At 46.5% G+C, this 17,496-nt stretch overlaps 1 protein-coding gene across 1 annotated transcript in view; it reads left to right on the top strand.

Annotated features, from left to right (window-relative positions):
* Positions 1 to 1,006: 1,006 nt before the first annotated feature.
* FBXO32 (F-box protein 32) overlaps positions 1,007 to 17,496 on the top strand; it is a 34,531-nt gene continuing 18,041 nt past the window's right edge. The window contains exons 1-4 of the mRNA XM_057735881.1: positions 1,007 to 1,733; positions 7,569 to 7,681; positions 8,562 to 8,611; positions 9,756 to 9,848. Of these exons, the coding sequence (XP_057591864.1) occupies positions 1,618 to 1,733; positions 7,569 to 7,681; positions 8,562 to 8,611; positions 9,756 to 9,848 (372 nt within the window). The 5' untranslated portion in view covers positions 1,007 to 1,617. The remainder of the gene's footprint in view (positions 1,734 to 7,568; positions 7,682 to 8,561; positions 8,612 to 9,755; positions 9,849 to 17,496) is intronic.

Below are 17,496 nucleotides of genomic sequence, written 5' to 3'. Positions count from 1 at the left end.
GCAAGGTGCTGGAGCTGGGCTGCTGCTGGAACAGGACAGTGGAGCTCTTCTGGAGTTTACATTTTGCAGAGAGTGATAACTTGTTACCAAAACAAAAATAGGGTAATTTCAGATTGTACTGTGGGCTGTGAAGAAACCAGGCTTGTGACCCTGAGTAAGTCACTGGCCTAACCCTTCTCAGGGGCCCTCAGTGCCCTCATCTGGAAAACCGGGTAGCTGCCACACTGGTTCCCCCGCTCGCGGTTTCGAGGATTAGGTTACGATGCTGAGGTCAGTGAGGGCCTCGGACTCCAGGGCATTGCCTCCTCACTGTGGGCTTTTACAATGAGGAACTTTCCTTAGTCCCTTTCAGTCAGTTGGAGAGGCCTTCTGGGCCCGTCTCCCTAAACGCTCACCAAAACGAAAACTCCTGGCCTGATTATTTCCCAAGGAGGGCCTAATAGCCCAGAGGAAGCTGAACAGCAGGAAGGGGAAAGGGGCTTAGCGGTTCCTCATGACACAAGCCCAGTCCCCGGCGCCCTAGAGCGAGGTTGGGGCAGTGAGCGGAGCGACGACGCCCCTGACCTTCTCCCTGGCTGCGCTGTGCCGGGCCAGGCGCCGAAGATGCCAGGCTGCGCGCTTAGGGAGCCCAGAGTGGGGCGGGGGGCTGTCCCTGCTCTCCACTCCCACCGCGCCGGGACCCGCTGCCGCCCGGCCTCCTTCTCCCTCCTTTGCCACCCGGGAGACAGGCCCGACAGCAGACTCTTTGACAGTTCTGGGGCAAGGTGAGGTGGGGGACTATGTCCCCCCGCCTAGCGGTGGGTCCCCTCCTCCGCCCAAGAGCGGGGCTAGGCAGTGAGAGAGGCCCGGAAGCTGCGCCCTCCTCCCCGGCTCCGGGCCGCGCTGTGCCGGGTCCCCGGCTGCCGCAAGGCTGCTCTGGCCCAAGGAGCTCGATTGTGACAGCTCGGGGTTGGGAGGGGAGCCGTCCTTTCTCCCCAGCCCCCGCCCCGCAGAGATCCAGACACCAGTCGGGCCTCCTCCTCCCTGCACCTCGCCAGGCCGAGAGCTGCAGGAGGACGGGGCGCAGTCTCCCGAGAGCCCGGCCTCGCTCTCCGGGCTGCAGCAGCTGCGCCCTGGGGGCGGGGAGGGAGCGCAGAGGGGCCGGGGGCGGAGGGGCTGTGGGAGCCCCGGCCCCGCAGCGCGGCTTCAAGTTTCCACCAGCGAGCGGTTGTGCAACAGCCAGAGCGGCAGCAGCCGCGGGCGCCTCGGAAAACAAGCGGAGCCTATAAACAAAGCCACGTGGCCTCCGGGCTGGGGGGGCCGGGCTAAGAGCAGGCGGCTCTTCCGGCAACAAAGAGCCGCGGCCCGCGGCCCGGGATAAATACGGCGGCCGGGACAGCAGCGCAGCACTCCGGCGAGCCCCGCGCGCCCGGCGACCCTCCACGGCGCCCTCCGCGAGCGCAGGTACCCCGCTCCGCACCCCCGATCCCGCAGCCCTCCACTCGGGTTCCCTGCAGCCGCTCCCTCACCGGCCCCAGCACCCCGAGCATCGGCCCAGGGCGGCGCGACCCCGAGGCCGCCGGGCCGGTCCCGTCCATCAGCCCGTCGCGTCCATCCGTCGCGTCCGTCGGCAGTGCCATGCCATTCCTCGGGCAGGACTGGCGGTCCCCCGGGCAGAGCTGGGTGAAGACGGCCGATGGCTGGAAGCGCTTCCTGGATGAGAAGAGCGGCAGCTTCGTGAGCGACCTCAGCAGGTGAGAGGATCGCCTGCGCAGAACAGACCCCGGCTGGTCTCCGAGAGCCGGGCGTGTGAATGGGACGCAGGCAGGGCTGGAACAGGGTGAGGAGGGAGCCCCTGACCAGAGGGATGGAAGTGAATTGCCCGGGTTTCTGCAGAGGTCGCCAAAGCACGGCATTCAGGGTGTTTGGTTTCTCTTATGGTTCAAGGTCAGCGTCTCCAAGTGGACACGACTCTTTACAGAACCTCCGGTCGCTCTGAGAATCACGACAAATGCGGATCTAGTCCCCTAACCTAAAACTGAAACACACAGCTTCAGGGGTCCCCTGCCTTAAAGGACACCGGTGTCGCGCGGTTTGCGTGTGGGGGTGGCGGCGAGTGGGCTGCACGACTTTCACCCTGGGGCGGCGGGGCTCCGAGCATAAGTCTGGAACCAGGATTGGACACGGGTCCTGCCCGGAACACCCCTAGGTTCTTCCCACGCACAGGCGACCACAGAGTGGGCAGGGAGGATGAGTAACCAGGAAGGGGCGGCCAGATGGTCCCTGGGGCACCGGTGCTTGCGGGCGGACTTGCGGAGCGACGGTAAAGACTCGAGAGGCAGAGCTGCGGAGGAGGGAAGGGAGGCGGGGTATGGATCCCACAAGCCTTCTGCTGCCGGGAGGACGGCGTCTTTGCACCTGTTTCCTCAGTGCCCTTTTCGGTCAGTTTTCTCTGTACACTGAATGCGCCTCCATTTCAAGTGATGCCCATCACCTGCAGAAAGCCCACCTGGCTTGGGTGAGCCTCTGGACTCAAGTTCCACCTGAGCTCTGTCAGTCCGAGGAAAATCCTAGGTCCGCGGAGCCTGATTCTCCGATGATAACACAGGGAAGCGGCGACTAATGAGTTAGGTGGTCTGGAGTCAATCAGTCCCCATCTCCACAGTTGGCTTCCGCTGCCATTAGGCCCAGAGGGGACCCGTGCAGCCTTCTCACCCTTGGGTGCCTTTACCTATGGCCTTTGGTGAAAACCACTGCTCCCCACCCCCAGCCCTTAAATTGACTTCAGTGGAGAGTTCTGTACCGGGCCAGCTGCCCACTTACATTTACCAGTGGTTGTTTGGCTGAGTACCTGGCACTCAATTTTACCAAAACTATCAAGGAAATGTTATTTTGACGTCCTGACCTCCAGAGCCCCACACCTGTTTGTAATTTGTAAAGCATCACCTTTTGTTTTCCAATGGGAAAGAAAAGTATTTAATCTTGGAAGTCTGCCAGAGACAAGAGCACCCTGACCTTTATATTAAAGATACTTTGAGGCGGTCCCTGGGGAGTTTGGGGAGCACTCTAAAGAAATCTTTCTTATGGAAAACCAGGTAATTTACAGAAAAATAAAAAGACCAACTGCTGTCACTGGACTCTTAAGGGACTCTAGTTACCAATTAGGCCTAAATTATTCCCCCAAGACTAAAAGCTTCTTTTTAGTAGAGTGGAAGCTTCTTTCCTTCCTTCTCCTTCCTAAGAAATGAGGATCTAATATTTTGGTACTTTATTTTTGTATAATAGTTCAGATTCTTTCTAGGGAGGTGCAGGCATGGTCTGCGGGGCTGTGTCGCAGCGACTCACGCAGATATAACTGTAGGATGATCCTGGGGGGGGGAAACAGACCACTGGGTTCCCCACGGAGAGGTTCAAAACGCAGAGCCTCTGGTTCGCATAAACATGCACCCTGTATCTGCTCCAGGGGATAAGCTGGTATCACTCCTATTTCGAAGTAAATAGTGGTGCCTCTCTCTTCACAGTAGGGGAGACCTGGAGTTGGTTTTACCTTACCACAAAAGTTTAACCTAGGCTGGGATCAGGCAGCTCCCCGCCGCCTCGCCCCTTCTTGACCCTCCTTTCTTTCCTCCATTTTCACACCTTTTGAGTTAGCACTGTCACACTACCACCACCATCACAAATGGTAATCAATATAGTGACCACCTGTGGCTCTTTGATGAGTCAGATTTGAGGAATCATTTTGGTAGCTCCTAGCAAGGCAGCTGGCTGTTTGTCTGCAGAGTAGTTTTTCCCCAGCAATTGTAAACAATCCCTTCCCTACTTAGCATGAGAAGCCTGCCAACTTCTCAAAAGCAGTTGGCCTTCTGAGACCTAGGTTTGTAGTCTGAAATATCCCCACGGTTTTCAGGCTTGGTGATGTTACCGTGTGATGTCAGGTTTGGGCCGAGTGCCTGCCTATTCAGGTGAAGTTGAATGCCTCTCCTATTAGGAGAAAACAAAAGGCAGGCCCTTTCCAAAGGGAGGGTGGGGTGGGTGTAAAACAGGCTGCAGAGGCCTCACACACTTACTCTCATTCCACCTACCATTCTAGGAGCTGCCTGAACAGGAGTGAGGGATGAGGGTACGCTTGGTGTGTCGCAGCCTGGGGACACTGTTTTTGTGTTGACCACAGCTTGTCTGCCCAGCTCACCTTTCTGGACTCTGCTGGCCATTCTCTCTGTGGTCCAGGGCCCTGTCGTCTTCCAGCAGCAGAATGGTGCAAAACCCCATCACAGCTAAGTGCCCTGAACTGAGATCCTGAGAGGATTTCAGATAAGCTTCAAGCAGGGCCCCTTGTGAAAAAGTTGAAACTACATAAGCTAGAAGAGGAATGGCAAGTGTTAAGTTTGGGTACATGAAAAATTCAAGGAAAGAGTTTGGCATGAATTGGGGTGATCTAAGAATGCTTCAAGGAAGTGGTGGTTGAGCCACCTTGCATGCAGTCTTCCTCACCAACAACCCCCAGCCCTGCCTCGCCCCACCACCAGTTGAGTAATCTCAACTCCCTGAGCCTAGGCCACTCTTCTGCAAGCCTGCAGTCCTGCAGTTGAAAACTCCAGTGTTGCTTTCCAGTACAGCTAAGGCTGAACCAGGAAGCAGGAAGTTTACCTCGGTGCTCTGGATGAGGTCGTGCATAAGCAAATAAAAATAATAAAGGTTTTTGTGACTGTGTGCAAGGCACTGTTCTAAGAGCTTCATACGCTAGGCTGTTTGTTTTGCCAGAACCATCCAGGTACTCGCTATTTGAGTTTGACAGTCTGGGTATATATTGGAGCAAATCGGTATAGAAACTCATTGGCCTTAATCTACAACTAAGCCCTTAGGGGTAGGCCACAGCTTTCTTAAATGGCCTGTTATTACAAATAAAATGAGAAATAGGGCCTTTTTTTTTTTATTCCCTCCCTTTATCTCTGCTGCCAGATGGGCTTATTTTGAAATCCTTCACTTTTTTTAAAGTTGTCTTTAAGTATCTTCGTGTGTGTAATGACAGTACAGGGCTGGAAGAGGTCTTTTTTCTTATTCTAGGCCTCTGCCTATAAAAATCAAAATTAGTAAGAACTGACTATAAAATAGCAACTTACTGGTTATGACTGCATTTAATGAAGAAAAGCAGCCTCTTTAAATGGTTTTGCTTATTTAAAAAAAAACATGACATGGTTCCTAAATGGTGGTGGCTTTTCTTGTTCAAAATTTCAGTTGTAATTTTCCATTGGCTTTGCATTTCCTTGAAATGGACACAACTGAACTCTCAAAATAGCCTCTAACTGAATATATTATTGCTTAAAAGAAAAACATATAAGCAGGCAACACAAATAAACCCCATAACCCTTCCTTCCAGGCCCTACCTCTGAAGTCCAAAACCTAATGTCTAAGTGAAAAGTGCAGGGTTTCTCTTTGGTTAAAGCTTTTCTGCATTCTCCAGTGGGAGAGCATCATCAATTATGTCAAATTCTTCTTAAACCAGCTTTGGAAATGAGTCACTTGGGCTTAAAGCAGGTTATTGTTTCTGTGAGGAAAGCAAGTGCTCAGATTCCTTTGAGGAATGTTTTCAATTAGGAAAGAATAAGATGAAATATAAATATTTAACATTGCTAAGGAATGGTCACAATCTATGGCCCAGACTTCGAAAATGTTCTGCTAAACCTTAAACGTGTGATTGAGAATAAGACAGCTTCATTTTACGGTCCTCTGTGTGAAACTCGGGCTGAAGGTTTTTGTTCATGGTGCATGTGTGTTTCCTTTAAAAATAAGCCTCCGTGTGGTATTTTTACACAAAATGGCCTAACTTTGTTTTCTAAAGCTGTTCTCGGCTTTGGTACATCATGGACCAGTCAAGTGACTTTCCATCTTTCTCCCTTCCCCTCAGCTTTGATTGAAATTTCTTAAATTAGCTCTAAGGGCTCAGAGTTCTTCTGCTCTCCCTTTCTTCTGCCTCTCTTTTCCTGCTGACCTTGGTGCAGGGCAACTGACTGGTCGGTGGTTTTGTGCCCCTATAGCTGTGCAAGCAGACAGACACACACTCACGTGTGACACAAAGCCGGACCCAAAACATTGACTCTGGCCTCACTTAAGAAAGTGCCTCTAAAAGAGGGCATTTCTGCAGTAATCTCTCTGAAACCTAAAAATATCCTGTTTCCCTGAATGAAAAGGAGAAGGCTAATGATATTAGGAAACTCAATAAATGGCATTAAGCATGGCCTTCTGAGGGGAGATTAACAAATGACTGATTATCCATAAAGCCTATCCCTGTGGGTCCAGAAACACTGAGTATATTGTTGGTGATGTCACATGTAAGCCTGTTCGCAAGATACTTATTGTACTTATTGAAGTGCTATTGGAGAGATCACTACAGCAACAGGATACTAGAAACTGTTTCAACCCCTCTTTTCTCTTTTACATAATATCCATGCAATGGAGAAGTGCAGGTGTACCTCATCTTACCCAACAGATTCAGGTCCAAAAAAGATATAAATCAAATCATATTTTAAATTCAACAGAAGAACTTAGAAAATTAAAGGACTAATACATGGCTGATGTAAGGGGGGGGCTCATTGATGTTTTACTGGTTGGCATTATAAGCCCTGTCTGGCGCATGCACGCCCCTCAGGGGTTGGGGGGATCAGGGAACCCATCTTCCCATCATACCTCGGTGTACCTCAGTATTTCTCCTGCATTCCTTCCATGGACACTCTTCGGAGATTTACTCTGAAATCTCATTGCATAATAGAACTCTGTCAGTCCCCCAAATGACAGCTCAGCTTACTGAAGGAAATGTGCCCCTGACCCAGGTTGAACTCGCACATCCTTTAGTGACCTGTGAATTGGCCAGTTCTGTCTTTTCAGCCCTTATAAATATATGAGTTGTAAATTCAGCTTGTTTCATTTAGGACTCAAGGTCTTCACCTCACAGTGTGATGCCTAGTGTTCCTCAAGGAGGTATATGAAACCTAAACAACTAGTACTATACACTAAACATCTAGAAATACAGTCTGTTAAGTCAGACTTTTGTAAATGTTTTGAAGACATGAGGGTAGCATGCTAGTTAAAAGCAGCTTAGGTACACTTTAAATGGGTGAATTGTGTGGTATGTGAATTATATCCCCACAAAGCTGTTTTTTTGTTTTTTGTTTTTTAAGCAGCTTGGGGTGGATATTTTTGCAAAATGAAGGTATTGTGTATTATAGTGACACCAGTAACCGTCCTTCTCCCTCCCTCCCCCTCCAGTCATCATTTTTGCTTAAAATAATGTTGTTGTACCCTGTGTGGCTCTTAAAGAGTGCAGGGCTGTGTGTCAAGTACAATGGCAGACCCTGTTGGGAATTCAAAAGAAGTAGAAGCCCCCATCTCTGCCTTCCACAGAGATGTGACACTATTTCATCCTAAAAGAGGGGCGTCTGGGCCCGTACAGACTTCTTTTGAGTGATTATTTTATTGTTTTGTTCGAGGAGCACTTATGTTTGTGTTTAATAACGCAGGAAGCTATTTATAGAAACAGCTCATGTTAAAGGATAGTTGTTACAGCTCATTCCCTCTTGTCTTGTTATTCCTAGTTACTGCAGCAAGGAAGTGTACAATAAGGAGAATCTTTTCAACAGCCTGAACTACGATGTTGCAGCCAAGAAGAGAAAGAAGGACATGCTGAATAGCAAAACCAAAACTCAGTGTAAGCCGTTTGTTTTGAACTCGAGAAGAAAGCTGTTTGAAGATCATTATGACTGGGTCTTTGAGGGGAAAAAAAAAAAATCACACCTCACGTTTGGCATTGGCTTTCATGTTGACTGTGTCATTGACAGAGGTTACCGGGATCTCTGCACTCCGAAACCCGGCTGTGCACTTTATGAGTGAGATTAATGTATTCTTTATAGTCATGTTTATAAGTCAGTTGCTGGTTGGAGTGTTTTTTTCCCCCCCGCTGTAACTTATATTTGACATAGTTGATTTAGTTACTATTTAGTGATATGGTCAGCTGAACCAGTTCCAGTGTGTGCTTGCATTTGGAACTGTGTTTTCAGACTTTGAACGCAGATTTGTTTCTCCCGCTTCCCCTGTATAAATACTAATAACATTTCTAGATGCTGGATGTAAGTATGAACAGAGAATGTAAAGTTCTATTAATAAGCAGGAATTATAGATCTTTAGTGCATTGCATCTGTACTGCATGGTTTCTTCATGTTATCTGTTTTACTTCTACTTTTTATGGCCTTGTTTAACTTGCAGCCTTGGCATTTGTGTACTTGACAGTACACAAACTTGTACTTGGGTATTAGATTTTTTTTTTCTTTAATTTGGAGCTTTGGTATACTCAATCTGAGTATCAAAGACTTGAAGTGCTTCCGACAAAGTAGATTATAACTTGGGTATTTATACACTGCAGAAATTAGGCATTTGCCTCCCCTTAGACTGTCAGTATAGTCTTTGTATTTGTGTCAAAACTTTTTTACACTTTGGAATAAGTGAAAAAGAAACAAGTTTAAATTGTGGGCATGTAATACATTTTACAGCTGTGGGTTTGGGGGGGACTTTTCTTTGTTTTGTCTTTATAGATTTCCACCAAGAGAAATGGATCTATGTTCATAAAGGAAGTACTAAAGAGGTGAGCACCTATCTGTTTACTAAGGAGTATGCTTAGCTTTATGCCTCTCCTGACAGGTAGGGGCGAGATTGGGAAACTACTTCACCTGGTGACTGTCTTCTTGGGTGTGAGTGGTGGTGCTTGCAGCCCACTACCTACCCAGCCATCAGAGTTTGGGGCTACAGAGTGAGACGAGAAAGTCACTAGGTGGGCTCCGCAATCATGCAGTGAGATGATGTATGTAGAGATGCTTTATAAAGGATAATATTCCCATCTCAAATGTACTATTATAAAGCTCTAGCCTTTCCCTCGGGACAGCACCTCCCTTTTGTTCTAAGATCTCTTTTAGACTTCAGCTCAGTTCATTTTAGCCCTGGAAGGGTTAATCACTAAATACAGCAGAAGTGTTCGTGCCGCCCAGTGTGGGGCTGCACAAGCTAGATGCAGAAGAGAACAAGACACTAGAATATCTAAATTTGCATGGCGCTTTATAAAACCCTTTTATGTACATTTTCTCTCTGTGCAGGCATTTGCTCAGATAATTAGGCAGTATGACAGATTGATAGAATTTCTTTCGCTGTCAGGGACCTTGGAGAACATCTAGTTCCCTCTGTGATTTAAGGCCCAGAGAGGGTCAGTGATACACCCGAGACTACCCAGGTACTAGGAGCAGAGCTAGGACTGTGGGTCAGGGCTCTCTACGCCCAACACCTTGTGCTTTCACAAGGAAAAGACCAAAACTTCTTTGGCGTCTTCATGCAGCCTTAAAAACACTTCTGATGATCACAGAGAGAAAAGTACCAGAGATATGAGGCAAGGTGGCAGACAGAGCTGACACACACAGGGCTAATTCTCCCCGTCACATACCCAGCTCCCACCCTTTCCTTGACAAGCAAGTACAAGTGCATGCAGAGAACAAGGGCCTAAATGGCACATGGCATGACTTCAGTCACTGACTAGAGCAACTGCCGGCGGTACTACCCATCTTTGTGGCTCACGGCAGGGGGAGGTGGTGCCAGGGGCCCAGGGGCCCAGAAAGAGCTGATCATGGCACAGGAGAGGAGCAGGTGGCCATGGGTTACCTAAGACAGCCACCAAGCTTGTCAGCAGAGCCCAGGCAGATTTTTCTGGAAAATGACCTCTGCACCCCTGTTTTCACATTCAGCGCCATGGGTATTGCACTTTGGGGGAAGCTTTCAACAGGCTGGACTTCTCGACTGCCATTCTGGATTCCAGAAGATTTAACTACGTTGTGCGGGTAAGTCTCTGTATACTATCCAGACTCTCAAGTTCAAGTGTGTTTTCAGGTTGTCTTGAAGTAGGCCCCCCACCCGCACCCCGCACCGAAGAAATAACTTTAGGACCCTGGGGATTTTGAGGAAAGCAGAAAATGCACTCCTCAACTCCCCACTCCCCGACATACTTCACATTCTTACATGGATCCTGTTAGGGTGCCCCTGAGATTGGTCCACAGGGTCCCCAGACAGGGACCACGTGATACCTCACGTGAGCCACGGCGCAGGCCCTGCGGGCTCTGGCAGCGACAACGTTAGCAAGAGAGAATTCAGCAGAAAGCAAGTTGTAAAGCACCCTGGCTTGTTTTAAAAGCTTTGCGCACATCTGATTGTTCTCACTGTCCCTTGCCCTACTTTAGCTGACTCTAGGTGACCCCAAGGCATCCTTGGTTTAAGCCTCAAAACTGGATAAGTCCAAAGCACCCCAGAACCCTTTTTCCTCGACTCCCTTCCCGCACCCCCATGTGGTAACAATATTCAGTCTCAGGTTCACTTAAAGCTTGAAACTACCTGTTTGGCTCAGTTGCTTCCCATTTTAAACCCTATGTTGGAAGAAAAGAATTTTTTAATGAGCTTTAGCAAACTATTAATGATGAAGGTAGTAAAGCAAGGAAGTCCATCTGTGACCTTCAAGTCACTGATTCTTTTTAATTGTTTGGTGGTTGTTTTTCCCCCTAAGCGCCCTTCTTTGTTTTTGTCAGTGGTTCCATCCTGGAGGTAGCAGCTGTTTGGGTTTTAGGATCAGAAGTAGGAGGGAATTTACTCCCTGTGGGTGTTAGTTCATTGGGTTTTTATTTTCTTTTTCCTGGTTGTACTTCTCGGTACCGTGTCATTGAGTCAGATGATTGCAAAGGCTCAGCCAGAGCGATGACATTCAACCCCCTTGAGGCCTGGATCGTTCCCCTGTCATCTGGGCAGATGCAGGCCTGGCTGTCCCAGCTGACCTGATAAAAAAAAAACCCAGGCCTCTTGTAGGTTAGAAGCTCTGAGCTGAGCCCATGACCAGATCTGTCTACTCTTCAGCCGAGCGAGCCCTTATTCCAGTCCAAGAGGGATGAAAATAAGAGACCTTCTTGATGAAATGCTCGTGTCATTCAGTGTGACTCTGCCGCTTCTGGGAGGTCACTGTGGCCCGACCCCCTGCAGGCTGGTTGGAGTCAGGCCCAGGATGATCTGGAAACTTGTTGCTAAGACTATGAATAGTTTCCATCCTCTGGGTGTTAGAGGAAGACACCCAGATCTGATGTCTTGATTCCAAACTGATCAGTATTTGGTCAGTTTTTAGACAGTTCTCCTTTCTACCTGTTCTCCTTTCACAAGAAATAAGATAAATCAAAGGAACAAGGATTCAAAAAGTGAAAATCTATTTCATGCAATTATGCGCACTATCACCTTTTAGCCTTCCGTTAACCCTGTAAAGTGTAGGTACTTTTATTATCTATTTATATAAATAGAGGTACAGTGAGGTAAAACGACCTGTCCAAGGTCACAAAGCTACATAAGGGGAGAAATCCTGATCTGAAACCTGGGCAGTCTAAAGTCCACAGTCTTTAGCTGCTACAATGAGTTCCATATAAGCAGAGGATTGAAAGTAAAATGGCCTGAGGTCACATTCCAGCTCCACTGCTTTCACACTGTTTCAGCCTCTCCAACACGCACGTTCCCAGGTGTAAGAAGGCCTCAGAATAACCTACCTTCACAGGGTAGCTGTGAAACTCAGTAACATATATGGAAATACTCTGCAGACCAGAATATGTTATTCAAAGTCAGCTACTAATATTTATTATTACCTACTTATCAAAATTACTGTTTATTCTCCCGGAAGTGCCTTTTCAATTTGGTTGATAAAAAATGTTTTCCTACTTAAAAAAAGAAAAATTACCTGGGGAGTCATGCCCTTTGCCCTTGGTTAAAACTCAGAATAGAGAACTTGTGTCTGACAGTATCTAATTGTAAAATATATCCTGAGCACATTCTCCTAACCTTTAAGTTAAAGAAACTACTGAGTGCTTTCAGTTATCAGGTTCAGAAAGAGGGGGGAAATATTTCTGTTTTGGAAAGAACGATCTCTTTTTCCCCTTCACTGTTAAGAGTCCTCTGTAATTTGAGAAATGTTATTTTTATAAAGAGCTTAAAACATTTTAATGATAGGCACCACGTTTTGAGGTTTTTCTTCTAAGGAACTTAAGACACTTCACAAATATTCTTCTTATCCTTAAACCAACTTTGCAGAGCAGCTTGCCAGTATGTTAGCCTCATCTTACTACTTCTACCTAATGGTTTCTTAATACTACAATGATTCCTCAATCCCAGTAAGAAACTGAACCAACTTTAAAGCCTTAAAATTTGTTTAGCCTCTTTAAAGACAAAGTATATTTTTTAAAAAATGTGTCGTGTTCATGCTGGCTGTCAGTTTTAATGAAAGAGATACGCAGCGGGAATAAAAGGGATGGCCAGCACTCCTATCTCAATGTTATGATTTTTATCAGCTAGCATGAAAATTTGGGGGAACTTTTGGAATCAAAATTTGAATATAAATTGGAGAGGTTTTTATATAGCACTTGTACCTTTTAATTGGCTTCAGGCTACATTCATTGCCTCTACACCTCTTCTCTACACACCTCCAATAGCTTAAACACGATTTTAACTGAGGGTTCTAAAGATGATTTTAAATTTTTAAAAGCAGTAACTTACCCATTTATGAAAGGCCATTTTTTTTTAAATGGGTCCACACTGTGCCGCCAGGCCAACACCTTTTGGAAATTCCTCTGGGGAGCTAGGGAGGATTCCAGGGGCTGGGCCAGTGGTGGGGTTAGTACTGTAACCACAAGAAAGCAAGTGCTGACTAACTCATCCAGGGCACAGAGAGGCCAGTGGAGAAAGTGGGTCTCCGGTAAACACGTTAGACTCACATCTGCAGATCAGAATTACCTGTGAAGCTTGTTCCTCTACAGAAGCCCACGTCTAGAACATCCTAGTTCATCAGTTGACGGTGTTACCCAGGCATTGCTACTTAAATTTACCTGCCAGGTGCTCCTAGTGTGTTTTCAAGTTTGCAAACCAGCTCAAGTTTGCAAACTACTTGGGAGTCCAAATGTTATATTTTGCATAATGAGTTTTTAAATAAGACACACTGAAGCACGAGTGCAAGAGAGGGCTTTAACGCTTTAATGCCAGAATGATTTTTCATCTGGTTCTCCCAGCTCTCTATGGGATGAGAATGTGGCCAAGTACATGGTAACTGTAGATGCCATCTTCAGACCAGGAAGGACCTTGAATAGCAGCTTCCTGACCTGAATGAACTGACCCCTGTGTGCTCAGGAAGGACAAACAAAAGTTTGCAACCCCATGCTCTGTCCCTCTGCAGCAAAGAAGAACAGCCACAACCTAAAACAAGGCACATTTTTATTTTTTTCTTCATTACCACCCTAAGTCCATTTGAATGTTTCCAGCAAGTTACTGCATTCCTATGGCCCCTAAAGATCTTTGCCAAAAACATGTTTTAGTTTAAGTTGACTGGTGGTTTGGCAAACTAAAGGCTGAAATATGGCACTATGACTCAAATTTAAACCCAATGCCTTAAATTAAGGACGTGCTGTTGCCAAGCCCCTGGTGGGTCATGATGTGTATGGGCAGCCTGGCCTCTTCCCCTCTGCCGCAGTGACCTTGGATTAATCTGGTGCTGCAGAGCCTTCCTCTGATAGAAGGTGGCCCCTACCACCTGGGTCTTAAAACTGGTGGTATCTTTCTCCATTGGGACTGAGAAGCTGGGATGGAGGGAAGGAGCCCAGCCATCCCAATGGCAACAAACTCAAAAGAACAGAGCCATAAGCCCATTTGAAAGTGATTGGCAGAAATGGTTGGGAATTGTAAGAATCCACTGCGGGGTATTAAGAGGGAGGGCCCTGAGCAGGTCCCTAAAATGAATGCTGATTAGGCTGCTGGTGATTTTACTGAAGAAATGTTGCATCTCTTGGAATTCCTAGCCATCTCAGTCACACTAAGCATTTAGGCAAGCAGATCCTGTAATTTCTGGGTGCCCACAGAAGTGGGGGTATGTGGTGGGGTTAGTACTGTAACCACAAGACCTTGAGGGTATGACCACAGAATGGGGGGGAGTACATGCAGAGGTAGGGGGCTACCTGAAGAAGTGGGGGTGCCCACACAATGACAGAAGCAATGGAGTACTTGCAGAAATAGAGGGGTACCCACAGAAGTGGAGGCACCCCAAAAAATGGAGGAAGGCTGAGAGACCAGAATAGTGGTGTTTTCGACCATGGACACCTGACCGTACATTAATAATTTAAGCATGCATTCTCAATTTATCTATATTCATAAATTCATTTGTAAATCACATATCTATAAAAGGTGCTAATAATGGTACCTACTCCATCGTGTTGCTATAGAAGTGAACTGAATTTAAACACATGAAATGCTTTTGAACAATGCCTGGTCCATTGCTGTAACTATTGTCATCTTTAGGGTCCTAATTACAGGCATTTGAAAGTACATGAAAATAGAAATTAAATATGAAATAAAATATAGATTGGGTTATTTTGGTGACTTTTCTACCTGGTTTTCTTTCCCATCCCACTTCGGAGACCAGGGGATCAAAAGTGTGCCCATTCTGTGTAAATTTTTTCTTGAGGACTCAGAATCTAAACATATCCCACCATGAGCCCAGATATATATTTTATACTAAAATTGTACCTAGTTTCAAGGCTAAGTCAGGTGCTTATTATACAGGGGGTATGCTAAGTTGGATAGGTGAGCTGAGCTTTAAGTGCCAACTCTACAGACTTATTTCTTATCCAAGGAGGGATGTTCCTGAGAGCATGTGACATTGCTCTAAGTTGCTTTGATTGAGGGTAAGACAGAGGTTTAAGTATCTGTGAGCTAGAATCCAAATGCCCCTCGAGTCTACTAAAGGAAGGGCTTTCCAATGGCAAGGAGGTGACAATATCCTCTGCTAGGTTCCCATATATCAATATTACTTCAGGTGAATGTTTTCAAATCCATAAATAGGTATTTTCCGTATTAAGTCCATACCATATACCTAGTGTTGCCACAGCCACTTGAGAATCTACTAAGACCTGGCCCCTGCTGGTCAGGAGTTTCTGGGTTACTTTGGGAGACAAGGTACAAGTATTGAAGTAGCAACTTGGGTTTGGTCCTGTCTAGGAGAACAGAGGAAGAAGCACTGGAGGCAGCTTCTTGGAAGAGGTAGAACCTGAGATTCTCCTTCCTTGAAGGATGGCCAGGATTTGGCCAGGTGGAGAGACAGGTAGAGCAGCGACAAATGGTGTGAGCAGAAACCTGAAGATGGAAAGAACAGAAGTGAAGGGGCGTGATGGTGGGCCAAGGGCAATGTGACATCCATCCTTGTAGAATCGTAGGATGGGGGTAAGGAGACTGGAGCAGACAGGGAACCCAATTTAAGCAGGCTCATTGAGGCAGATAGAGCTGCTCAGATCGATGCATCAGGGAATAGGGCATCATTCTAAGTTCAGAATATTCTAGGATGGATGTAAGACAGAGAGGCAAGTTGCTCTCAGCTAAGAATATAATTAATTTGTGTAAACTTGGCCCTCAGTTAGAGAGATGTTTCACTTGCAAATAATATTTACCCAATCTTGACATGCCTGGAGATTATTAATGTAGCAGAAATGTTCCCTCTTCCAACCTGTCAGTGTTCAGGCTCAAAGTCAGGACAAAACTTTCCAGGTTTTAATCTGTGTTATCCATTGAATAAATAAGCGTCTTGGAAGTACACAGCACTCGGTACAGGCAGAGGCACTGCCTGATGTAACCAAAGGTTTACTGAAAAAGACGTAATTTTCCTTTGGGCACCCAGCTTGGGTATCGAGCATGTGAGAAATGGCAGGGCTTCTTGAAGCTTCTTGAAGCATTGTCCTACCTTTGAGAATCGTATGGCATGTTTTCTCATCAGATTTGTACTTTAAACTGCAGAGCTCACTGTCATAGGAGATGGAGGAATTTAGGGATAAATTACATCCTTAACAATTTTCTATGCAAGATAGGGTATGCTTGGGTAACAGCTGCGTGGCTAACCTCAGTATGGTTTTGTCTCAAACTAACAGGGAGAGTAGCTGCTGTTTTTATTGATGCTTCTGAAGCCCCAGTTGCTAGTGTCCCTTTGAATCTCAGCTGCTTGCCTTCCTGGAAGGTGTTTGTGACATGTTTGCATTATAAGTAATTTACTCCTGGGGCATCAGTCTGGGAACAGACCCCATATGAATACCAGCCTGACAGCCCAGACCATCTACCGTTGACCTTGATCATGTCACTTGACCATCATGAGCCTCCTCATCTATAGCAGGAGGGAATTCTCATAAACTGTTTCCCAGGTCTCTTCCAGCTATACCACTCCTTGATTCTAAAAGATAAGTGTATTTTTAAATATACATAGGATGTATATAAAAATATACAGGATGAATTGGAAGATTGGGATTGCCATATATACATTAATAAGTATAAAATAGATGACTAATATGAAAAATATCAAATTGTACACTTTAAATATATGCAGTTTATTGTATGTCAATTATATCTCAATAAAACTTTTTAAAAGGAAGAAATATATAGATAGATTTGTTGGGGTAGAGTGCCATGTGCCAGATTGAGGTAGAGTGGTAAACAAAACAACCTCTTCTGTCTTGAGGTTTCTATCCCAGTTAGACAGTCAGCAAGCAAGTAAACGAGATCATTTCAGACATGTATAAATGGAACAATGAAGAATGAAACCATAGGAAGATCGGGATGGTCCAGAAAGGTCTCTCTGAGGAAGCAACATTTGACCCGAGACCTGAGGGATGGGATGAAGCCGACCTGTGAGCTAAGCCAGGTCAGGGAACCAAAGGCGGGCTGTGTGGGCAGAGTAGAGCAAGCTAGGGAAGCACTGGGCAAAATGAAGCTGGACAAGGGGCGAAGACCAGGTCAGGGAGGACCTTGCCAGTCACAGTAAGGAGTCTGGATTTTTCCCTAAGGGCAAAGGGAAGCTATTTGAGGGTTTCAAGCAGAGAAATGACGTAGGCTAATTTATTTTTAAAAGTCTGAATGCTCTGATGAACCAAAGGAAAGAGATGACACGAAACCCGCGTTTTCTGTGGGCAAAGTAAGATAAGAGGGCATTCTCTTCTGCCCAGTCATCTTCCATGCGCCACTTCCAGCTGTGGTTGATATCTGCTCTGAGATTGGCTGTAGGATACTGCTTGCAACTAGATTTTTCTTCTCAGTATGTCTGAGACGAGCATAAGCCAAAGCTGAAGGGCAGGATGTGGTTTCGGCATGCAGCGACCACCAGCCCTTCCTCCCGTAGCCCAGAACCAGTCCTGTTACTGCACAGCTAGTCACTGAGGATTGTGCTGGATCCCCAGGCAGCCCCCGAGGTAATGATAGCCTGGAATTCAGGAGGAGCCAAGAACCCTCTTGTCCCCCCAGTCCCACCCCACCTCTCCTTAAACACAGCCACAAATTACTGGCACCTGGGCTAAAATTTGCCCAGCAGAAAACAAACAGCTATTTTCAAACAATCCATTTTCCTCTGCTTTCTCTCTTGTGGCTAGAGGCAAGGAATCCAATTGGCTAAGT

Source organism: Hippopotamus amphibius, chromosome 5 (genome assembly GCF_030028045.1).
Source record: "Hippopotamus amphibius kiboko isolate mHipAmp2 chromosome 5, mHipAmp2.hap2, whole genome shotgun sequence".
Taxonomy (NCBI): Eukaryota; Metazoa; Chordata; class Mammalia; order Artiodactyla; family Hippopotamidae; genus Hippopotamus; species Hippopotamus amphibius.
The sequence above is the reverse complement of the archived record's forward strand: the minus strand, read 5'-3'. Positions and strand labels throughout refer to the sequence as shown.